This window comes from Dermacentor albipictus, chromosome 1, assembly GCF_038994185.2.
Source record: "Dermacentor albipictus isolate Rhodes 1998 colony chromosome 1, USDA_Dalb.pri_finalv2, whole genome shotgun sequence".
Classification (NCBI taxonomy): Eukaryota; Metazoa; Arthropoda; class Arachnida; order Ixodida; family Ixodidae; genus Dermacentor; species Dermacentor albipictus.
In genome coordinates this window covers 182100155-182125479 of record NC_091821.1, presented here as the reverse complement: position 1 = coordinate 182125479, position 25325 = coordinate 182100155, and the positions used below count along the sequence as shown (strand labels likewise).

Below are 25325 nucleotides of genomic sequence, written 5' to 3'. Positions count from 1 at the left end.
CGGCATCAGAGGGCTTTTAAAGGCTACACACTACTTTGAACAGCATACTCTCCTGACATTGTATTATGCCTTCATTTATAGCCATTTAAATTATTGTCAGCTCATGGGGTCTTTATTGGAATGCATCATGTAACCGCGCAAACAACAAAGGACAAAGAAGGAAACACACAGGACAGGCGCGGAACTTCAACTGAGATTTACTCCGGGAAATCCCACATTTATACATGTATCATAATCACACTTGCTAATCATCAGACAACCATCACTCGACGTTGACATGCGGGTGTGAGTGGCATAAATTTGCATGTAAATATTTGAACTCTTTATCACTCAGTGACACTGAAGAGCTGCTTACGCAGCTGCCAGATTGCATTTTTATACAGTAAGCTTCATAGATTTCTCGGCTCAGTTGTGACACAGACATCTTCAAGACTTTAGTGTCGCGGAACCTAGGCGTGCAATTACGACAGTGGCGACAATGGTCAGCCAATTTGCCAACCCCCGCCAATCCTTTTACCCCTGCGCGGTGCTCCCGCAGTCTGATGTTTAGACACCATCCCGTCTGCCCTATGTAGCTGTTGCCACAAGGGGGTATCTGGTACACTACCCCTATTCTGCATGGGACAAACCTGTCAATGTGCTTGATACCACATTCATTTCTTTTTTTCTTTCCCTGCACCATGTTGCACCTGCCCACCAGTTTCTTGGCCGCCGTGAAAACCACCGGCACTTCACTTTTTTCAGCCACCTTTTTGAGGCGGTGAGGGATTTGGTGGTAGTATGGGATGGCAACAGGTCTACGACGTTGTGGCTCTACGCTTGGGTGGAGCTCTGATGGACCCCGCGCTTCCTTGTCACGGGTTTCTAGCACCGAGGTGACCAGCGTAGAGCCGCAACTGTTGCAAATAAAATTATCTGGTGCAACCATAGTGTCATTATCTACTGCCTACTTAAATATCCACATTTAAATTACGTCATTTGCAGAAATGGTCTTGCTAATGCCAACACTGCTAGATTTTCTTTACAGAATAATCTTTTACTCCCAAAATCGCACAGCAATTATGGCAAATGAACTGTTGGTTTTGCTGGGGTTGAAATTTTGAATAGTTTACCAGCTAATGTAATATCGTCAACATTATCATCCTACCATGTTCACTTAGAGTCGATATTGCAACATTGTAAACTGTATCTCTACTACAATGTATTTTTTTCCCTAATATTAATTACAATTTTTGTGTAAAGATGTAAAGTTTTACTGCTTCAACATTGCAGAACTTGTGTAAACATTTTTTGTTTATTTTTAATCACAATTGAAGAATCATCACAATTGAAGAATTCTTATTAATGTATGCTATGGGGGCAACTAAGAACAAGAGGTCTCACTGCAGTTTCTGAGTGTGTAACCGTTCTGTATAAAATATCCTATATGTATGTACACTAATAAAACAATAAAATTGAATCTAAATCCCCTACACCAATATTGTACCTACGCACTCATCTGTTGACCTATGCACTTACATTTTCCGTGAGGTTCACCAGAAGCCCTGCTGTGAACCTCACATGTAGTGGGCTGCAATCCCTCACGGTTTGTTTCTTTTTTTCCTTCCCCCCCTTTTTTCTTTTGTGCCATTGAGGCACTGTTCCTGCCATTGATGGGTAGTGTCGCGGACAGTTTCCACAAATGCGAAGGTTGACATTCCACTTGAGTTTGAATGGAGACTAAGTGACACGTGAGGTGCTCTGTTATGGTTTGCCATATTGCTTGCTGTGGTACTACTTGTTCCCTGTAAATGTACTATATGTAGTCTTTGTAAATACATTTCTGCCTTTCCTATAACAATGTTTTGTCCTCTAATTGGACCTACATTGCAGTTTTTTCGAGCACGTTCAACTTTTCAAGATCGAGGTGTTGAAGTAGAGACCCAACGCTATCCAGAACAGTTGCGACACCAGGCGATTGACCTTGTGGACAGCAAGGATGCCTACCGAGGGCGGTGGCCTGCAAGCTGGCCTTCATTTGATGCCTTTCAGGGGTTAGTGCCTCCCTCTCAGCTGGAGCTTCTCGGAGAAAAGTGTTTTATTTTTTAATTTTTCTGTTAATTTCATTATTATTTTTCATCACCTACCTGGGCAGACAGGTACAGAGAAAATGCAATGTCCTTGTGTGCATGCGAGAACTAAACTATTGTGTGTGTGTGTACATGCGTGCATGCACGCACTAAGAAAAAAGTTTTTCTTATCCTCCTGAGACCCGGCTATGGGCGCTTGTCCAATATATTGGACATTCAGAAATGAGACAGTACTCCTGTGACAAGGCTTTCATCCTCATAAAACCGCGCTGTCCAGCTTATTGGACACCTGCTTGCGCCATCTATGCAGCATTAATGAAAATACATTGTTCAAATTCCCGCTGAAACAGTTCCACAATGGCGGCATTCTGCGACGCGGCGTTTTACGGCAACTGCCGGAGAAGCAAGCTCGGTTTCTTGTATTTCGACCTTTTTTCAAGACATATCTTTGATTTTATATTAAAGTAAATACAACAGCATGAGCGCAGAATGCGGAATTTAAACTGTTCGCGCGCTTGCTTTATTTTGCACTTCCTTTGATTTCACGTGTCCATTACGTTGGACACTAGGACTCAACCCGGTTTGTTTTACTGCGCTTTTGTGATGGCCTTGTTACGAACAGCAGATGAGTACTGTTGGCATTTCGTGGCTCGTGGACAAAATCGCGTCCCTTTTTTTCTTTAGGGGACCAGCCTCGCGTGTCTGATGAATTAAGCCGATACTTTTGTTTTTTCAATCCATGGCTGGGACCCACAAGACACCTGTCGCACGTGGTCTCGTGAGGGAAAAACATCGATATCCCTCTACCAGATATTGTGTGTATGTACAACGTCAACATGGGCGGTGTTGACAAGGCAGACCGAATAAAAAGTTACTACAGGGTAAATGCATGCGTCAACAAGTGGACAATCAGAGTCATCTTTCACCTCTTCGACATTGCCCTCAGCAACTCCTGGGGGCAGTTCACGCGGGACATTCGCTCCCTAAAGAAACAGTGGAAAGAAATACTCAAATATATGCAGTTCTGCCAATCTGTTGCTGAGACTCTCGTGGCTTACGGGAAGAAGCAGGATGAAACGGAGAGTGAGAATGAAGCCGAGTGGCATCCGCCATCAAAGCAGGCTCGACTGTCTCCTCGAGAACCCCAAGAAAAGAGCACTACCCACTGCTCAATGCTGGTACACACTGCTAACACTGCCCGTTGCAGACTATAGGGCTGCGACACGAAAACAAAGTTTTTTTTTGCACCGAATGTCGGCTCTTCTTTTGCTTCACCAAGGACACAAAGGTGTTTTGAAATTGCCCACAGGAAGTGAACACAAGAGCAAAATTTTCTTTGAGCAGAGGAATGCTCCTTTTATGTACTTTATTCACTACTTTCTGCGTACTACTGCGTTCTGCGTACTACTACTTCTGCGTTCTACTACTATCTGCAGTACGTCATTACGTGCGCGCTGGGTGAAAAAAGACCGGGTAGCATCCCAGTGTCCAATATATTGGACATCGCGCTGAGCCGAAACTATCAGGGCTGTTGAAAAAATATTTAACACTTTTCCCCTTCTCAACCCTACTGACTTATTCTGGAAGTTTGGGAAAAATCTATGCACCAAAATACATCTCGGGTCTCAGGAGGTTATACAAAACGCACAGCAGAAGAATGTAGTGTGAAAGATATATACAAGGTTCTATGTCGTTTCCTTCTTTGATCACACCTGTCAATAGACAACTATAAAAGTGGCTCAGAGTTGAGAAGTAAAAAGGTTCTCCCTCCTTTCCTTTTTAAAAAGTAAAGTTTTACATATAATGAGGAAGTTTTCACATTATGTAATTGCCCTTTAAAAAATGCAGATTTTGGGACAAAGAGTTACGGCAGCGCTTAAGTTATCATCTGGTGCATGTAATCGTTTTGACAAAGTGGGATGTATAAATATCTTCATTTTAAAAATGTGTACCACATTTCAGATTAGTGAATGAGTAATGCATGGAAAAGGTGTTGTGGGAAATATGTGAAATATTGTAATACTTGCACTGCAATTAAGGGACACATAAATTAAAATTGGTGCTAGCACTCACTGGCTTCAATTCGACTTTAAATGTTTAAGAATAATAGAATTTGAACTAGCAAAATTTTATGAATCGTAAAACTTGTTCGTTTTTATTACACAATTTCTGTCTTCCAGTGATGCAGATTATCTCTTGTGGCAAAAAAGTAGCCCGTCTATCTCCATTGCGCTGTTTTGAAAAATGTTTAGTTTTTGCTAAAAGCCCAAATTACATATATGTTATCATGTTTTGAAGATAAGATTTATGCAAACTAAATGCTTGTACAGTGTTGAATTGTTTATGCATGTGCAGTGATGAATGTTACCTTGCTAAATTTGTCTTTTGTGACCTGTGTATTCAATGAGTGAGTTAATTAAGCAAAGCTACCTTGCTGTTATTATTTTTCAATGTTCGTTTACTAAAAACAATAAATTAGAGAATGAGCATTGTATTGTATGTCATTACCTTTATGGATACAAGGAGTAAAATGGTGCAATAGGAGTAAAATATTACAGAAATTATAAACTTTAACGAGGCTCATGTGGGCATTACAAGTCATGATTTAAGAGGGGATGCTACACCTGAAAGCCATCATTCTCATTTATAAATATATCTTAGCCAGATTTGTGCACCTTGTGTATTTTGATGTGCTCATTGCAAAAATGTAATATTTTTGTCCTACGACCAGTAGTACCTGATATACCATAGCAACTTTTTTTTGTTTGTTTGGAGAAAAATCAGCACCTAGATAAAAGAAAATCTGAACACAGTGGTTAGGATATAAAATAATCTGGAATGTCTAAGGTGTGCACAAAGGTATAAACCAATGTCTTAAGGAAACTTGAACTAGAGTAGAGAGCCCATCAACATTGCCTGAAAAATATTACATCTTGACATCTGAAACAATTGTCTCATTAAAAAAATTTGCTGAAGAAAATATTACTCTAAAATTGGCCTTAGCGTACAGCCCATGCATTTATCTTTTAGATAAAAAATAATATTTCTTACGATAGCTAAAGTAGAACATACGCTCTTTTCTCTCCTAACTTGCAAGTGGGTGAAATTGTTGTTTTGATAAATCAAGGAAAAAACATTTCAAAACGTCTTTATTAGGACATAACTTATAAAGTCTTATGGAAATGAAGGGTCTCAGAATCTTGTAGATTTAATCTTATGAATACTAAGGGTTTTGGAGACATGAAAATTACAACACCAAAAAATGACCTTTGGGCCAATTTTCATTCTTTAAATCTTGAATCACTTTTTATTTAACTGTAAAAATGCATTTGAAGGTAAAATTGGCTGTTTCAGAAATACTTTGCCACAGAAAGTACTTCAGTGTGTTCAGCAGAAGTGGAGTTATTGGCAATAAAACATGCCCTTCACAGTGCTTCCACGCCTTCTTCAATATCTTGCACTGCAAAGGCTATGGTGGAGCAGGGTGTGCCCACAACGCTCTGCCTACTGAACTCCACCATGGTGTGCAGTTCAAATTTTATTTTGGATGTTAACGTAGACGCCACTGCCGATTTTGGTGCCTACAATGCACCAATCATAAGCCAAACGCAGTTATCCTCAGCAAGCCGCAGTGCGCTTAGCCAGTGGACTCGTCGCAGCACCCCGCGGCGGCCACGCTATCTACATTACGTAGCAGACCGCAGCCACATGCAACTGTAGTGTGTTTGCTTTGTGCACAATGGGGCTTGAGTGCATGCTCATGCCCATATGCTCAAGTCTGACCATGCTACTTGGTGTGGACCGGCGTTGCCCTTCACCAGCTTGACCAACGGATATTAGCGACATCCAACTTGCACATTTTGAAGCGCTATCAATAAGTCTGCCAAGGCGTTTAACCAGGAGCAGCCTAAAGTCGTCACACGCAGGCAAGCATTTGTGTGGTCTGGGCATAAGTTTCGCATACTTCGAGGCTAGTTGAGAATTCAAAACTAGTCAAAATTAGTGAGACCCAACAGCTATGACATTGATAAGCAGCATGGCCAAAGTTTAATTCGTACGTGGGCAGCCAAGGCCATAGCTGAGTGTAAGCAGATGATAGTCGGCTTCTTCTGGAAGTACGTAACTATTAGCGGAATTCTAAAATAGATTTTTGCTTACATCAGTCGGTTAATTAAACTTCATCAATAAATATACACAGTAACAGTAGCAAGAACTGCACTAATTCAAACGCACTTCTTGATTGACGTCAGCTATTGGCCAATAGCAGCCACATATGGGAATCTGCTAAAAACGAAATAAAGCATCGGTAAAAAGTGAGGGGCAGGCTTCTGCTGAAAACAGAGCATTTGAGAGAAAGGTGACTTCGTGCTTTGCTTGCAAGCTGTATGCGCTACGCACAAATGCAAAACTTGGCTGAGATGTTCACAGCAGCGTATGCTGTCCACAGACTGTTTTTTCACCAAGCCCAAGAGGTGGTTCAGTTTAAGTACAGCCTGCCGCGTGAGTAGCAACAAAAACATTTTTGACTTTTTTTTTATTTGAACAGCTGCCAACCTGCTAATAAAGGTGTAAAGCTTCGATTCCTCGTCGATGGCAGTAATACCTAATTACATCATATTTTAATGTGACCTATTCAAAACACATAACAAGTGCATCACAGCTCTGGGCTGCGATGAAGTCCTGACAAGAAATCCTGCTTTAAACAAGACTTCTTGTTATATCATGGAAATTGAAGGTGATGGTCATGTGTCATAAACCACTGGCCAGCTAGGTCAATGAACTCAGAGCAGTGGTGGCAGTGGTCGCAAGTCACACAAGACTGCGGTGCCCAGAACTGGACACCTGCTGTCACATTAGCCATTCTTCCCTCTTTTGCTTTGCTGCATTGGATGCAGGGCAAGCCTGGTCCTCTGCTGCTACAACTTCCAGCACTGAAAGGAGCATTGACACATATTTTTTAGATTGTACAAACTCTTTGACATCTGTCGTGCATGTAAAAGGATGGCACTTACTAATTATGAAGGTTGGAGTTGATTCAATGCCAAAGTTGTCTTGAAATGCCAGTCCTGGCATTGCAAACATCATTGTTACGTTACGACACAGAACAAAAGTTGCCGACGTCATATAGAAATAAGACTGGGTATTATGGACGTTTGTAAAAAACTAAACAAGAGTGCTGCACACATTTTTCTGCTACACTTGTGTGTAGCAGTCAGTGATCACTGGAATGAAGTGAGCCAGTGTGTTGTGACGTCATGATGCATACACTTCATGGATACCAAAACTAAAACTAAAACACGAAATTTTACACTGACAGCTCCAAAACACAATAATACGTAGGTGTCGGAATAATAACGAAAAATTGGCAAAATAGCATTTGGATAAATAATTTTTCTTCAGTGTTTACCGCCGAAGTTTTTGCAATATGGACAGCAGTAAAAAAAATTGCCGCCAACAAGCAGATGAATGCCATCATATATACCGATTCGTTGAGCGCACTCCGAGCTCTAAACCTTAACTGAGCTTCTGAACCCCTGCTTGGCGATATCCTAAACATGGTAGCTTATAATAAACACGGGCGAACCATACGATTCTGCTGGGTCCCAAGCCATGTTGGAATACCAGGGAATGAAGCAGTAGATAGATGCGCGTTCATGGCTGCACACGAAGGCATAACACAAACAACACTTCCATACAGAGATAGTATCCGAGCGATTCATAAGGCCCTGGCATCAAAGTGGCAACTAGAATGGGACTCTTGCATAAATAACAAGTTACACACAATAAAACCCCTGCTTATCGAGTGGAAGTCATGCAGTCACCAGCAACGCTTCTATGAGGTGATCCTATGTGGACTCCGAATCGGGCATACACACCTGACACACAATTTCCTACTTCAAAACAAAAACCCTCCAACTTGCGAGAAGTGCCATGAACCACTCACAGTAATGCACATTATTATGACATGTCCACATATTGAAACACAGAGACGGAAGTTTTTTACAGAATATCTATAACTTACACATACCTTTACACCTCGCCTCAATACTCGGAGATGAACTGCTAGTGCCCTTCACTGACTTAATCAGCTTTCTAGAAGAAACTGGTTTTTTATACAAACTCTAAAGTAACGCAGCTTTCGCTGCTTTAACATTTCATTTCTGAATATCTTGTGGCTTGCGCAGCATGGTTTTAGTCGCTTTTGCACCATTAAACCCGAATTAACTAACAAAACATTTTGATCTGGGTTTTTCTGCTTTAATAAGCAGCTGATGACTCAGTAATCACGGCATGAAACCTCATTCACTTCAGAACGTGACAGCTGAATATTTGGAGTCTTGTCTGTAGCAACCAGTCCAGGTTTTGGTTTCAGAGAGCAATTATCTCCACTTCAAAATTTTGTGTCAGTACTCCTTTAATGTGATTAGCATAGAAGCAATGTAGCAACACACTATTGCTACCGCAGAGACGTATTATTATATGTCAGAATTCTAATCGCATTAGTACGTTCAGCTTTGATGCAGTCATTGTTTGGCTAGTGTTTGCTGCACTAGGTTGGCGGGACTGTGCACTAGCAGTGTGTGATGCCACATGACCACCACTTCTGATCTTCATTATTTGATAAGGAGTCCTGCTTCAAGTTCTAAACTTTGCTGCACTTGGTACGTGTTTTCAGTTGGTTACATTAAATGATGACATACTGATCTGTTGCACACTAGAAGAATGGAGGCGTGCCCCATAGCATGATTATGGCTTTAGTTTTAGGACTTTAACCCTCGCAATTCAATTTAAAGTTTTCTGTCCTCCTTTAAAGAAAATAGAAGTTTCTAGTGCATTAATAAACTTTATTTTTGATGGTTTTAAATTGAAGCTGCAAACTGCTGTGTGAACATAAAAAAAAGAAAAAGAAGGTTTCTGTTCTTAGTCATGAAAGTAATCAATATGCTTCACCTGAAGTATTCTCATTTTAAATAGATAAATGTACAAGGAGCACATGGTACTATGGCCTTTGAAGAAAAGAGAAGATGCTAGTATATTTGGCATATAATCCTCTAGCTTGTCTACGATTGTGAATGAATGAATGTGTAGTGTTTAGTGGTGAAAGGGCCAGGTATGGCCAGTCTACAATTGTGGTGATATCATTGCTTCAATTTTTAGAGCATGTGTGTATGTTCTAAAGCGCATTGTGGTGTTCTTTAAGAAAAGATGGTTTTTCCTTATAATTATGCTTTGTGCTTGACATTTCTTCAAGTATTACTGTGAGTCCTGCTAATGCAATCCCCAAAATTTGCGTGGGTTCTTTAGTCAGGGGCAGCTCACAAATGAAGCACCAAATGCCTCACAAAGGAAATACTATTTACAAATGCACCAGTAAATCACCTTGTCTGATTTCTCTCTTTTCCTGCTTTTCTCCCCCCCCCCCCCCCCCCCACTGCCCCGCTCAGCCACTGCTGTGTCATGAACACTGGAGTGGCTGAGACACGAACAATACACCTGTCTATAAAAAAAATTAGTGTCACCCATTGTGGTGCACCCCTGAAGTTGTACACCAGGACATTCTCTGGACTCTAGGCAAGGTCAACTGTCCCATTCCTAACTCCATTTCATAGTCCTATGTGTGCATTTGACCCTGCACTTGCCTCCCCACTCTTGCTGACCATGTTTGTTCACATGCTTAGTGCATTTCTGCTGTTGCCCCTTTGCTTGCCTGTTTGGCCTGTAAGGGAGCTATTCTCTAGAAGAGTGGAATTATGGGAGGCAGGTGGCAGCACACTTTTGATGGAGGATCTTCTCGTGCATTCTTGACCTGTCACTGACTATAGTGCGCGATCATTAGCCAGCATCGTTGCCACTGCAGTGTATGGTGATGCCAATTAGGTTTGGCTGCACAAGCATTAGAGGCAGAATTTGCTGCTAAATACCATTGCTCCTTAGCTGCCCCTTTAAGTGTGCACTTGTGTTGTCTTGCGGAGTCGTAGATACAGGATCAAATTTTACTCTATACATATTGAGGAAAATTCCTGGTGTTCACTCATTTTTCAGACTTATAGCTTTCCAAGTTGCATGGCCTATAAGCATGTGTCTCTTCAGCTGCTAAGAGTAACAGTATTACAATGCCGGAAGGAAACTGGAAAGGGAAAGAACAGACTAGAAGGCATATATGTGTTTGAATACTCACCATTATGTGCATCACTGGCTTCATTTCATTGCGAAGGCTTGTTTTGGTGGTACTACTATAGTACATTAAGCTGCTGGCTGCTCAGCACTGCTGTACTAGACTTTCGAGTAACTATTTGCTAGAGAAATTCTGATTAGCTTTTTCCTGTTCAAGCTATATTGTGGCCAGGTATTACATATGCTTGCATAATGGCACTGCTCCTTCTTACGTAACAAGACTTAAAGCAGCTACGTTTAGAAATTAACACGTAATTGTATTGTAAAGTTTCTTTTTCTTTCTTCTAGCATAACAAGTGAATTTTCACCTTGAAACTTTCTTAAGTTGTTACTGGTCATGATATGTTGAAGTGATCCTTTTTCTCCACACTTTACATGCATTTCAGAGAAAGAACTACAGAAGGGCTATGGGAGTATGTACCTGAAAATATAGACGTCCAAATTCTTGTTGTGGAATGCAACACTTCATATATTGGGAGAGAGGTGAGCCATTTCATTTCAAGTTATATATTTTGTAAATGTGATCAGAGAATTCAGTTGTACGTTTTGATAAGTCAACTGATAAAATTAAAGAAAGCACATGCTGCCAAAGTGTACTAGTTGTGCTGAAGTAGATATAGCTCACATGAGTGAGCAGATGTCTCTTATAAGGATCTGTAGCTCAATCCCTGCTGCAGCATGGAACAGGGACAGCTTGTTGAATCCTCCAATCTCCTGGTAGTGTGTAGGGAAAATTTAACTGTCGGTGGTGCTAGCAGTAAGTTTTTATTGCTTATGTGTATTATTTTTAACACTCAACAGGCTTTGATATTAGATTGTCTAGCTAAGCATACATGCACGAGCTTGTCTCCCCAATAGGAAGCAGGATGACTGTGCTCCCACTATCTGAAGTTCTGGGCTTTAGTGCTTGTACCTACAACAGGAAGATCAGTTTACAACTTCACACCATGGAAGAAAGGAATGCCACTGGGAGAGCAAAGAGGCCTGCCGGCCTGGCATTTTCCGCATGTTTAAAATGAATCTGTAAGAGGTAGAGCCTGAGAGAGCGATGGTATTTGACGCGGTGACACCCTGTATTGTGTACTGGTTGGGGTTGCTGTGCAAAGTCTAGCCTAGTTATGCATGAAAGCATCCTGTGGTGGTTCTGTGGTATATTTTCATATTAGCGTGCCACAGCATACAACCTGAAATGGATGGCAAATATCCATAAAAGGCACTGATTATACTGGAAAAGAGTGCAGAATGGCTAGAATAGGAACAAAGGTACGTTTATTTGTGTGTACATGCCTGATTTGTGCATGTTCTAGTCATGCTGCTTGAATTTTTACCAGGGAACAGTGGGCCTAAATTGCAGCAGTTATACAATATTTGCTTGCAAGATCCTAAATATTTTTTACCATACTCAGGATCAGTGTGTTGTTATTAGCGATAAAACAAATTTTTATTGTACTTACAAGTCTATTGTTTTTGATAGTGATACAGGGGTGTGAGCATGATTATTTAGTAGAGGTGTTCGAATACTAAAATTTCTGAATTGAACCGAATGAGAATGTATTAGAGAAAAACGACCACCGAATATCGAATCGAATATAGAATATTTTCTTATTTCTTAACTCTTTTGTTACCGGGCCTATAGAAGTTGATCAATTTGATAAAAAATTTTCTACACACTGTTATACATTTCTTTTGGAATTCTGCTAGCAATGCCATGCACAATTTGAAATGACAACTGAACTTTAACTATTTGTCAGATTTTACCAATTTTGGTTGATTGGGGAGTCTCGAAAAATAAAACTTAGATTCAAGGTATTGTCAAAGCTAGCCTCCAGTGGTCCTGGCTCTTCCTGAATAAAACAATGCAAAATTTGCACTTTGGTCGACTTGGTAGCATAACTTTTAAATGATGGCAGGAGTGAAGACACAGAAACTTCTCTCGGGTTGTCTAATTTTCCAATCTGACATCTAGGCTGTTTTAATGATGCCTCAAACAACGGTAGATACTCGTGAGTGTGTGTTAGTATGATAATTGGGGTCAACTAATGTCAAGTGCAACTTCGTTTTTCCCACCATGGGTTGCTTTTACCCATCAGCATTTTGACAGCATATTTACAAATTATTACGGGCAATCCTTCCTGTTGTGTGGAGTTTTCACTCACGCAAGAGCATGCAGTCGATTTCAGACTGACCTTTGACTGAAGCTTGGATAGCAGCCTAATCTCTAGCATTCTGAACACCGCCTGTGCAAGTGCCCTTATTGATTACTGTACAATAATGTGAAACACTCCACATTACTGTACAGCACTGTACAGGAACTGAACAATGCATCTGGATGCTCCAGCACCATTTGAATGCTCTTAGACCACCTTGCTTGATGTAGTAAAGCTGATCGAATGCAATAATCATGTATGAGGAAGCTTTTGCATGCTCCCCGATCTGACAACCATTGCTCGTGAGCCTGAAGTGTGCAGTAAAAAATGTACCATGTGCCTGCTGCATTGAGTAAAAAGAAATGCTCCCTGTACAATAGGAGCTTACCCAGTTTCACATTTGGGAAGCTACTGCTTTCCCACATGGCATGGGCTTCACTTTAGCTAGTATTTATGCCAACAAATCTTCATAATGATTTTTTTTTGCATGATTTGACTTGCAATAGTTCAGAACTAGGAACCAGGTGCGTATTTTGTATATCTCAGATTTTCTTGGAACGCAGCTCTTAGGCGCCCGTTCCTGTGGTGAGCATCGGCGTTGGCAGCGTAACCGAGCTAACGAGCATAGTGAAAGATGAAAGCGAATGCAGATCACAGCAGGTGATGACACCAGGAGGTAAGCAGAGAGGAGGGTGCAGCGGAACTATGAGGCAGAAAGCGGAGGAGGGTATGGCGAAAGTGTGAGAAGAAAAGCGTAGTACGGTGACGATCGCTACGAGATGGCGCCAGAGTAGTGCGCATTGTTTGGTAGATTTGTCGGTGGCGGCTGCTGTGAATCATGCTGTGTCACCCACGCACTGGCTCTCGCAATCTCCAGTTTAGATGGACAGTCGTGCTGCACTTCGCTCCGTTTGCAACGTGCCACACAAGAAAGATTGTCTGCTCCTGCCAATATATCACGAAATGAAAACACCGGCTGCATTCAAATTTTGCATTAGGGATTATCGTAATTGTCGGTAATTTTTTTAAAACTCTCAGTACTCATACTAAAAATATCAAATTATTACTATTTTATATCTATTCAAAACACCAGTGGTCAGGCTGCAATTTCTGTATTGCAGCATACATTGTGACTACTATGTCTTGAAGTAAAAGGTCAAAACATAAAAGCACCGAACATAAGCACATTTCTAGCGGTAACAAAAGAGTTAAGCAACATGAAAACTGTAGTTTGCGTGGAGTCTATTTTGTGAAAACAGAAATCAGGTGTGTATACAATTACGTATGCATGTAATACCGTTGGCAGGTGGACTTCCGATCAATTTGTGGTCAAAGTGTAACCCACTCCCCTCTTTAATGCTGAAAGGCCCTGAGGGTAAAATAAATAAAAAAATAAATAAGTAAATAATTAAATAAATTGAGAAGCTTGTGAATGAGAAATAACTGTTTTGCATTATCTGGTGCACCATGACAATGACAGTAATGAAATAAGGGAAGAGCATGTTACCAGATGCATGCACATTGCTGCATTTGTGTAAGGAGAGAAGTGTAATACTACAACACTGCACATTGTTTCAAAGGAATGTGAACATTGGCGAGATTGGCCAACAAATTCATATATAGGCTGCCAAAAGCAAGCTATTTTTATTGAATGACTGGAAATTATTGAGTAAAAGGTATCTGCCCTGTGCATTAACTCAGGAACTGGTGTCTCTACGTAACAACCACAGCTATCCTGCAGCATAATCATTCAGAAAAGTCCGCACTTCCATCATTCTCTCTTCTTTGAGACTATAATGAGTTTCTAGCCCTTATATGTTTGAAAAAAACAATATATATATTCAACTTCGAATAGTCAGTTCTCAAATCGAGCGCGTATTGAATAGCAGGGGCTATTCGACTCGTATTTGAAATTTACAATATTCGCACATGCCTATTATTTAGTTTTATGGGAAGCCAACGTGTTCTGTAAGTAAAACCTTGGTAATTTGGCTCTAGTTAATTCGGAAAATCAGATAATTTGGACTGGTTGAGCTCTTGTTAATAAAGACATATTTGGCCACACACCTGTTGATTGGGACAACTCTCTGAGCTTAGAGAGCATGGAGCGCCACAAATGTGCGGCACGAAAAACAAAAGCACCGCTAGCATCCAATTGAAACAAAGCAGCAGAGTCCGCATTGCCATAGTCATCAGCGAAAATTGTACATGAACGATAAAAAAGCAGGAACGCTTTGTGCCTGTTCGTGCCTTTATATCCTTTATTCTTGTGTTTACTGCGTTGGCCACATACTTTAATAACTGCGTAGTCACCATTCATGGTCTCATCGATAGTAATCGCGGTTTCATCTGCAGTGTAGTTTGCCGGTAGTTTGCTATTGCGGCAACCGGTAGTTTCAGTTTGACTTATTGAAACAGCGAAGCTGTCGAGGGTGAAGAGTGCCGACTACATCGTGATGGATGGGTGATCTGTTGGCGGCAGCTCACTGGCAAAATATAATTGGGATGTGTACGCGAGTGAAAAGCGTCTCGGATGAAGACTCGCACCGTGGCCCTGCTGCGTATGAAGTTGCGAGAGCTTCTCTGATGCGAGCGCTAATCATTCACGAAATGATGAGAATTGCAGCTTCCACACTGTTCTAAGAGAAACAGGGTTTGCATATTCATTCATTAAGTAAAGGATTATGCAGATCCCATGCACTGTGGGAATTGATGTAAGTGAAGCTTTCTGTGCGGTTTGTTTTGATTGACGATAATTAGCAGTGATGTTGATGGCAAATGTTTAATTTCTTCAATGTTTAGTCTAAAACAAAAGTGGTGAGTTGATGTTGACGTTAAACATTACGTTGCATGCACCACTGCTGTTTGCGTAGTACACATAACACACAGTGGGAAGTGTTCGCTTGAGGCATTTTTGTGCACTATACTTCATAACCTATGAGAGGGTTGAGCATGTTCATTGCGTCACATTGCATATGGCATTGTGGCAAAAGTATGGAACTTAAATTGAATTATGGGGCTGTTCGTGCCGAACCCACAATAGGATTATGAGGCACGCCGTAGTGGCGGACTACTGAATAATTTTGACACTGGTTTTCTTTAATGTGTCCCTAAATCAAAGTGCACAAGTGTTTTTTATTTCACCCCCGTTGAAATGTGGCTGCCATGGTTGGGATCAAACCCGCGACTTCAAGCAATGTCATAGCCGCAAAGCTGCTGCGGTGGGCACATAAGTGTTGATTTGATGTGTGACCGCTTCCGTAGTGTCGCCTAGACCCTACGGTGCGCTTTAATGTGGCTCTGCTTCTGCTCAACCTGCGTAAGTTGTCCGCTTGACAAATTTGCATGGTGTTTATTTTTCAGAAATATCAGAAGCATACCGTACTGTACCTTGAACTTAAATTTATCCTGTTTGCGCGCAACTGCTGTCGTGTCTATCAGAGTAGCGTTTCCTTGCCTTCTCACGTCACTCCCCCACCCCACATTGTATGGGAACTGCGAGCGAGGAGTAGCGAGGCTGTTATTCACTCGTTTTGCGACTGTGTTGGTTCTACCCATTCTCTGCTTCCTCTCCCCCCTCATCTCTGCCATACTATCTAGCTTCCCTCTGGACTTGCACGTTAGTAGAAAAATAAGTGCTGCAGTTTCTGCAGTGCTTTTGTGTGGGGTCATGAATAAGTATAGCTGTCAAGAGGCTAATGTGGCGACACCCAGGGAGCTCCAGAGGGCATTGTGCACATTCGACGCAGCACAAAGCTCCAAACGAGTTTCTCGCGTCGCCTTTCTTCTCTGCCGTGCTCCTTTCATGTATACACACACTCTGAACCGCCCCCCGATGCGATGTGCCAACCAGCAGCAGCAGCAGTGGGAAAGTCAAAGAAAGAGGCAAGGAAAGCTTTGCTTTAATACGTATTGGCATAGTAAGCATTTGGTTGTTGTTTACTTGATAGCCTTAATAATTCAATATTCAGTTAATACGGACATTTTTGTTGGTCCCATGAAATCTGAATTAATGAGGCTTTACTGTAGTTATTTTTTTTTTTTTGTAGAGGCTCACTTTTTGTTTTATCTGTATTTGAAAGTGCTGGTGTTGTGAGCCTGTATAAATAGGTACGAGAAGGATGAAAAACATTGTGAGAGCATTGAAGTGACTGATTTTATACAAGGACATATAAGCATATTGGGCATTACTGCACAGGTAACCTTGGATCTCTCGTCAAGGAAGTCCATTTATGTGCAACGTCTGGTGGTCTCCTCAGACAGAACCTGGCTGTCGTCCTTGCTCCCCAATGAGACAAGTGTTTCTGGTGTTCTCTGGGCGGACCTGTATGTCCTACATCGTAATGGCACCTCAACTAGGCTACTCAGGTGTCTAAATTTTTGTGATACTCGTTTTACTTTATTGTAAACGCACAACTGATAATGTTAGTGTAATGTTTCATTCTTAAAGGGCGCCTTGGCAGATTTGGACATTGTAAGGAAAGAAGCTTGGGACACCAGATCTTGTGGCTATAATCGTCCCTGCAAAATACTGCACCTCAGTGTCTCTTGAAAGCAACAGAAATTTGAAACAATGTGGCTGTTGTCTTTACCATCTCGCCCACCGAAGGATAACGTTACTTATTCAACCTCTTACCACTATACTATTCAGAAGTGCATGTGTGCACATTGCTTCGGCAATGGAGACAGGGAAGAGTATTTGCCAATTGCTGTGCGCTGAGCTATTTATACTTGTCAAAAAGCACATGTGCACACCATACCATTACTTGCATGTCTATTTTGCTGCTGCTTCTTGAATTTCCAGCGTAATGCTTGCCACCATAAATGCCCCTCATCCTTGTACCGTAACTGCTTTGTGTGTGGACATTTAAGGAGCGGCTATGGCCACTGCCAGCGTAATGCTTGCCACCATTAAATGCCCTTCATCCTTGTACTATAACTGCTTTAAGTGTGAAAATTTAAGGAGGGGCTTTGGCCGCTGCCTGTGCACCACATAGCAAAGAAAATGGAAAGAAATGGGAAGTTGGGTGTGTGATATACTAGTTTGTAGTGTAGGGTCTCAGCTATAATAGGAAGTGGAGTAGAAGTGGAGGAAGCTTGCCCTGAAACATTAGTCAGAGGCAGCGGGAGAGAATTTTCATTGGGTTTGGATTGCTTGCCTTCTTGCATCATTGTCTCACAGCGTTTCATATTCTTGTACTTCACTTGTCAGCCTGTAGAAAAAAGAATATATTCTTGTAGAAGAGCACTTCCTAGGTGGTTCCTTGCAATTGCTTGATATATAATAAAGCTTTCAATAGGGCAGAATGAAGGGCCTTTAAAAAGAAAGAGAAGTGGCACACATAATATACACGAGTGTGTTCTAAATAAAAGTGATGTAACAGTGTGCACTATAATGGCGTATTCCTTGTTAGGGTGCATTACAGTTGTACTACGGTATTGAATGAATGATGCTGTATTTTTTCTTTACTTGGCTTTTGTTGGCTCAACGGCTCAATTTGTATGCAGGGTGAAAGAAGAAGATGGCTCACGAGAGAATGTGCTGCGAGTTTTGGAACCTTACATGCGAGCAATAAGCTCGAGTACCACAACAACTGCTAGTACAGCATCACCAGAGGAGAGCAAAATAGTGGATATGAGCAAGTGAGTAGACACAGCAGTACCAGCGTGCTTTCTTTGTCGAAACACAACTGTGTACCATTGGAAAGGCTGGAGTCCTTGAAAGACATTTCCTTTGTCTGTCAGTAGCACTTTATTTGACATGTCAGTCATGTAAAACATTGGGAAATTTTTTTCTGAACTGGAATTTTTCTACAGCAAAACTTGCTTTTCCAGGAAATGGGCCCTTTTGTAGCACTCTGCTAAGATTGGGCTTTTCTTGACTTGGCACTTACAGAAATGTGATACACACTCACAGAAATATATTATTGAGTGTGGTTCAAATGTGTAAGTACAGTAAAACCTCGTTAATTCGAAGTCATCGGGACCGCAAAAGATCTTCGAATTAAGCGGGTTTTCCAATTAACCGAACACACAAAAAAATGCAGCCCAGGCAAAAAATTTCGCTGCAGGAATGCACTACCTTTGTTCAGCGATCTTTGGGTTACTTAAAGTAATCAGAGATGCTGATTTGCTGCCTCCTGTGTTCGAGGCTCCAAGGGTCACATCTTCTAGTCAGCCAACTACTTGCAGCATTTGAGAATTTCCACCGTGGCACTCAACAAAACTGCAGATAACGTTCAGCGATCCGATAACTTCCCCGAGAGCGGGTGCTCGGGAGGGCTCGTTAGCGTCGTCGTCGTCGTCGCTGTCATCACACATGGTCGCATCAGCGGTAGCTTTACTCTCCAAGTCTGAGTAGCACATTTGTTAGCACATTTGCATTGATGTGGTCGCAATAATCGGCTCCTTCATCATCAAGTGCAGATGAATAGTCAGCATCAGCATTGACGGTGCTTTCCTTCGTGAAGCCAGCGTGTTCAAAACACCGCGTGATCAAAGTGGGTTCCACTTGCTTCTTCAATGCATACACAGTAATACATATGGCCCCAAGGAGGTCGATGAAGTACTCCTTGCCATTGTCATAGCAAAGGAGCATGTGCTTGAGCAGCTGGTGGTGGTAAGTCTTTCTCGTTTGGTGAATGATGCCTTGGTCCATTGGCTGCGAGATCGACGTGATGTTTGGAGGAAGAAATAACATCCTGATAGCTTTCAGGTGTGAGATGTCACCATGCGCTGGGCAATTATCAACAACGAAGAGTAGATTCCTGCTTGTTGCCGCGAACTTGTGGTCAAGCTGCCGAACGTAATCTTCAAATATTGCGCATGCGACCCATGCTCTCTTGTGCTGGTAGATAAGCTCATCCCTTGGCGGCAGCTGCGCATTTTTCAAGCAGCTAGGCTTCCCACTCTTTCCAACTACGAGTAGCGGCAGCTTGTGTTTACCGCACATGTTCGTGCCAAACAGAACGGCAATTCTTTCCTTGCGCTGCTTTCGACCCTTGACCACGGTGTCCTTCGCTGCGAACGTTTTTGTGGGCAGCATCTTGCAAAAAAGGGCTGCCTCGTCAAGGTTGTACACATGATCTGCACCGTACACACTAAGCAACGGAGCCAATGTGTGTTTCTTCCAGTCATCGACGATGCTCTCGTTTGCACTGCCGCTCTCGCCACAGATGTCTGTGAAGGTCAAATTATTCGGCTCTTTAAAATGGCTGAACCCTCCATTGCTACACTTGAACTCTTCGTACCCAAGTTGTAGAGCCAAGTTGTTGACGTTCTTCCTCAGTATCGTTCCATTGATGGGAACATGGGCTGTGTTTGCTTTCTGCAGCCAACAAAGTAAAGCTGATTTAACATCTTGGTACATGGGAGCTCATACTCGTGACCGCTTCGAAGAATGTGTCTTGCTGTAGGCCTCCAGCACTTTCGACTACTTCTTCAATATTGTGGACAACGTCGAGAGGAGCACGCAGAGCTTTTCAGCCAACTCGGTCTTGGAACACATGTTCTTATTTGCTTCTTGGATCAAGCAGAACTTCTGCTGCAGCGTTAAAGTCTTATACATTGGCATCTTCGCTCACTGGCACTTCTGCACAGTTAAAAAAAAAAAAAAAGAAACCCTAGCTGCAACACCCTTAACCACCGCACACAAACGACGCAGACCGGCGTTGCATGCACACACGTCGCCACAGGTGTGGAGACAGAATGGGCGAATGGCAGCCAGTGGCAGTGGCACAGAACACGTACTGACGCTGCGATCGCTGCAACTGCGAGGAATGTGTGGAGTTGGGGGCGAGAGCACGTGACAAAAACCGGTATGCCTGCTGCATTGCAGTGAAGCACGTCTTCTTCTCTGCAGGCGTGCGTTTTGGCGGTGCGCGAGGCGTACTGTGGACTGATTTTTGTGCTAGCGGTACTACGGGTCAGGCGCTTTGTTGCCTCACGGCTCCGAATGGCCATCGTTTCGGCTGGTTTGCGGTGAAATAGGGATCGGGAATATCCGCATAGCACCCCAAATCTTCGAATTAACCGGGTTGGTCTAGGCTGCTGGTTTGAATTATCCGGTCAAATTTACATTGCAAAGTATAGGACCACAGAACACCTTCAAATTATTTGTGATTTCGAATTAACCGAGTTCGAATTACCGAGGTTTTACTGTAGCTACATCGGCTGCTTTTGCAAAATCTAGCTATAAATCTAATTACATTGAGAAACTTTAGCAATAGTTTAGCTGCTCCAAGCACTCGGGAACTTGCTGCTTTGCTAAAGCTGTGAGAAGGGTTTCAGCGGTCTAGCGCTGCTTCTGGTGGCTAGTGCTATACCAAAGTGCTGCATTTGTTGCAGATTGAAGTAGTGAGTGAGACTTATGCTTGTATGGAGATTATTTTTTTTTAATGAAGTAAAATTATGAAAGCTGTGCAGTGGAGTTATCAGCCAAACAGCTGCAATCCTTCCTTTCTTTTGCCAGTGTAGTGATAGACATAGACGCAAGCAAATGACATGGACAAAGACTGTTGTTGGTGCTCGCTCTGCTTTGCCATTGACCGGACCGCTTTCGTGTCGCTTGATGATTGCGATGAATCACGCCTTGACCTAAATGCGTGTTTGCACCAGTGGTATTTTTTCTGTCATAGTGTAAATGCTTCATGACACTTGCCTCCAGGTGAAACATTCAGCAGTGTGAAAGCATCTCCAGTTTTAAAGTTTACCAGCCCTAGTAACCTTTTCACATATTTGCTACAGCACGACATCTAGCAGCCAACAATTGATTCATTGTGTTTTCTTATGTTACATTAATGGGGTGGGCGGGTAGTTTTTTGTCTTCTTCACTGTGGTATTCTAGCTTAGCATTTAAGTACATGCCTGTGCAACATGTCTATAAATATGGGCTAGTTTGTGGCTGGTTGCAGTGCAGTCCTTGGAAGTAAAAGCATCTGTTTAGACTTGCAAAGCCATTTACCACATAGACTCGTATAAGTGCCACACTTTTATTTCACAATTTTGATGAGGTGTGGCCCTTACACGGGACTGCACCTTTTGGTCAAAATCATGCCGGCATAGCCAGTGACTTGTGCACTCCCTGGCTCTCGCCATCTAATAGCGGCACGCAGAAGTATGCAGCGTGCAAAAATTCGCCAATGCGCACTGGTGGCATCAGAACACCAAGCATAATTGCTTCTCCATTGGAATTTTTTTTTCAAATCCTGGGCTGCCAAGTTGAGGGTGCGGCCCTTACACGAGTCTAGGCAGTATATGTTGTGAGAGCCTGAAAAATAGGACGATGATCAGTTGATATCGAGCAAGAGGACATAGCCAGTGACAGGCAGATCTTCCACTATCAACATCACTCTGAATGAAGACACATGCTTTTTTTCTTTTCTAGTGCTGTAATATTCCTTTGACATTGTTCCAAGACATCAGCAGCTAGTGGTAATCTCTGTTCTTCATCATGAGTAATGCTTACTTACCGCTCTTTGCTCATACTCCTCCCTATGCCCCCACAAAGACTGTTTTAACGCTACGGTGATAGAGTAGCACATTCAATGATAGAGGAGTACAGTCCATGATTATGTTGTGCTCGCTATTCACATGTGATAGCAGTCTAGGACAAGGACCAGTTCTGGTGTGACAATTTTTTATTAGTGCTTTTTACATTGTTTACATGGTGTCTTGCACATGGCAGAAGACGAACTGTTAGGAGTCTCAGAACAGCATTACATAGGTCTGAAAGTTGGTTTAAAGGCATTAAAAATTTTAGCTGCTATTTATCTACTCTATATCGTATTTAGTTGTCTTCTAGATACTCACAAGGGACATTTCATTTGCCTTTCTCGATTTCAGTTAACAGTCTTGGGCCAAACCATCTCAATCTTGCGAGTTTTGGTTACAGTGTCCACAAGGCTCTAAATTGAAAAGTAGAGGCTTTCTTGTTTATTGTGCTTAATATTATAGTGGTGCATTATCTCAAAAGGGGCTGTCTTCATTCACCTTCTTAACACAGCCACTCACTGCATGACTGCTGAAAATGTTTAAGGGAGATACCCTAAAATAGGCACCAAAACATGAATTACCTACTACTTTTGTATGCTTTGCAAATGCATGAAGCGGCTTCTTGTGTTCATGCAACTGTTGTGGCTATCTGCAGGGTGTACCTGGCTGACCTAAATAATGCACTGGTCTACTCTTTGCGCCAAGAGGTGGCTGGCCATGAGCATCTCAATCGCACTGAACTTGCCGCTCTGGTGCACTTTGTTGATGTTTTGGTTAAGGTGCGTACCAGCTGTGGATGGCTTTGCCTAGCTTTAAGAATGCTTATGGTCTGTTGGGTACCTCATGTCAGAAAGGGGCCAATGTAGAGGAAAGGTAACATATTGTTTTCTTCCACACCTCGCTATTCATCATGCTAGGGAGGAAAAGAGAGTGCAGTTCAGAAAAAAAAGAAAACTATGGTTTATAGATCCACATCAGGGTTCTCCCCACGGTGGGCAGCAGTGGAAATGCCGCCCACTGCTCCGGTTTACTGCTCACTGCACTGGGTTTACCGCTCGGTGCTCTGGTTGATTACAATTCTTTTTTCGCAATCTTCGGGTGTTCCTTTATCACTTCGCGAAATATAAGAAAGAAAAGTGACCTAAACGTTGACAAAATTGCACTTTTCTAGTGCGCTGTTAGCAAAAATTGGGTAAAAGATTGGGTGTCAGTAGGTGCCATTGCACCGTGGAGCACGCGACTTTCCGTTCACACTATGCCGTCATTTTGGAACCATCGTAAAGAGGGGAGATCTAACCTTCAAGTAGCCATAGTGCCATATTTCACTGTGCAGAAATAAAGTGAACGGATTGAACGAAAAATGAAAAAAGTAGCGTCGCTGCTGCCACGTGGTCACAGGAAGTTCAGCTATTGAATGACGTAGATTTCAATCGCCAGCACCTGTTTTGCACTATTTTGACAGCGGTGAGCTGTGCGTTTGTTTGTCCTGACAAAGTTTGGCAATTGTGGTAGGATGCGTCGCTGGCTCACATTAGTTTCATTAATGCATCCAAAATGCAAAATTGTTGAACTTACACTTCAATTCAAATTGGCGGAATGGTCGTATCGGAAAAAATATATAGAGCGAAAGGCTTAGTCACATGTGTACTCCTCCCTGGCCGCAAAATGTCCACCCTTCGAAATTTTCTGGGCAGAATCCTGATCCACATACTAAATGTTTTAGCTTGTTTTGGCACTGAAACATTTGTATATAATCGTCTCCTTTTTTTTTCTTCTACACTTGTCACAAAAAATGTCAGTCTTTTCCCTAATTTGGATTTTGAAATCTGGCAGCATTGAGAATGCAGCTTGTATTTGAAATAAATATTACAGCTAATGCCTCTTGTACATCTTGCCTATATGTACCATCAGCATAAACTGAAACACTAACAGGAAATAACTGATCAGAACATCTCTTACACATAAATACATAGAAGTGTGATATGCGATTGCTCTGTATCTGGTTCTTCAGCATGGAGTAGCCCCAAGTATACATTTTGAGGTCTCAAATAAGCCACTGCTATGAGTGCATGTGAAGCTGGAAATGGAACAGCACATTAGAATAGTGTCGGAATAATTAGTGATACACAGGCAATCTTTTACCAGTAAGCAAAAAGCTTTTAATACATTGCTTGCCCCTCTCTCACTGTCTTCGTGACTCTAAAAGCAAAATTGTGTGCTGTTGTTGCTACAGATGCAATGATTTATAGCCATAGCTCTTAATTTTGCCTGTTGGATATGTGCATTGTGCCCATCTGCAATGCCATGTTGGCGAGCTGCGAAATGAAGCAACTGTGTCCCATTAGAATTTTAATCTCTGCTATTCTATTGGCATGTAGGTTTTAACAAGCACACACTTTGGTCATGTTATGGTTGTCTAATAACTACTATTCTCAGTTAATTATTGCAACTGAGTGTAAAGGGACCAATATGATTTTATGCACAAAAGAAACTAGGCTCCAAGTGCACATTTCAACGTGAAATTTGAATTTCGAATCACTGACAGCAACCAGAATTTTGGCATGGTTTGTGTGGTACCAACAAGTATGGGGCCTCCGCTGTGTCGTCTGCTCCAAAACATTTTGAAACAATGTATGCATCGTGCCAGACATTTAGCTCACGCTCTGGCATCCAATGGGGCATGAAAGGTATCACCGTTGCATTGTGCCTTGAATTCTTTCACTCGTATGATAAAAGCAGCAGAAACCAGACTATGCCTGTAGGAACTATCTTCGGCTGACCGCTGAAATGCACATGCAAAAACGAAACCACTCATATACCGCATGCATCGACCACACAGAACGCACTTCACCTGGGGCCAAACTGCTGTACGTTTCAACTGCAATATAAAAAATTTAAATACAAATTTTCAATCGCACCGAATGCGCTCAAATTATGCCAGCTTGCTGTTGGATGCGTGTGATTTAACATACAATTCTTAATTCAGGCTTGAAAATGCAGTGTTGTGGCCCCTTAAGACAAGGATTAAACGAAAGACACACAACCATTCATTCTTGTCTTAAAATGTACATTTGTTAAAACCTGCAAGTATGAAAAATTAATCCTGGAACACATTTTTTTGAAGTTTATTGGCATGGAATATGGTATAAAGCTGCTGTCTGTGATCGACACATGAAACTGATAGTGTGCGCCCCAGTTGCCTGGAGCATTGAAAAGCAGCCAGGATTGTGATAGATTAACTCTACTTGCGGAAAGTAATTTTCACTTAGGATTGTGAAGTCTTGACTCAGTTCATCTCAGATATGGAAGGGCTACTTATTTGAATAGACCAGATGCATATGTAGGGCAGCTGTTTATTTTTTTTCATATATTTTAAATGCATAACCGAAATTTAGGTTGTGAATTAACCTAGAAATAACTTTTAAGTCCTAACAACTGTGTA

At 42.0% G+C, this 25325-nt stretch overlaps 1 protein-coding gene across 6 annotated transcripts in view; it reads left to right on the top strand.

Annotated features, from left to right (window-relative positions):
- LOC139053133 (sulfhydryl oxidase 1-like) overlaps nucleotides 1-25325 on the top strand; it is a 140147-nt gene that overhangs the window by 31953 nt on the left and 82869 nt on the right. For all 6 annotated transcript variants that reach the window (XM_070530285.1, XM_070530287.1, XM_070530284.1 and 3 more), the window contains 5 exons: nucleotides 1873-2033; nucleotides 10631-10727; nucleotides 16590-16759; nucleotides 17900-18034; nucleotides 22539-22662. In XM_070530285.1, coding sequence (XP_070386386.1) covers nucleotides 1873-2033; nucleotides 10631-10727; nucleotides 16590-16759; nucleotides 17900-18034; nucleotides 22539-22662 — 687 coding nt within the window. The remainder of the gene's footprint in view (nucleotides 1-1872; nucleotides 2034-10630; nucleotides 10728-16589; nucleotides 16760-17899; nucleotides 18035-22538; nucleotides 22663-25325) is intronic.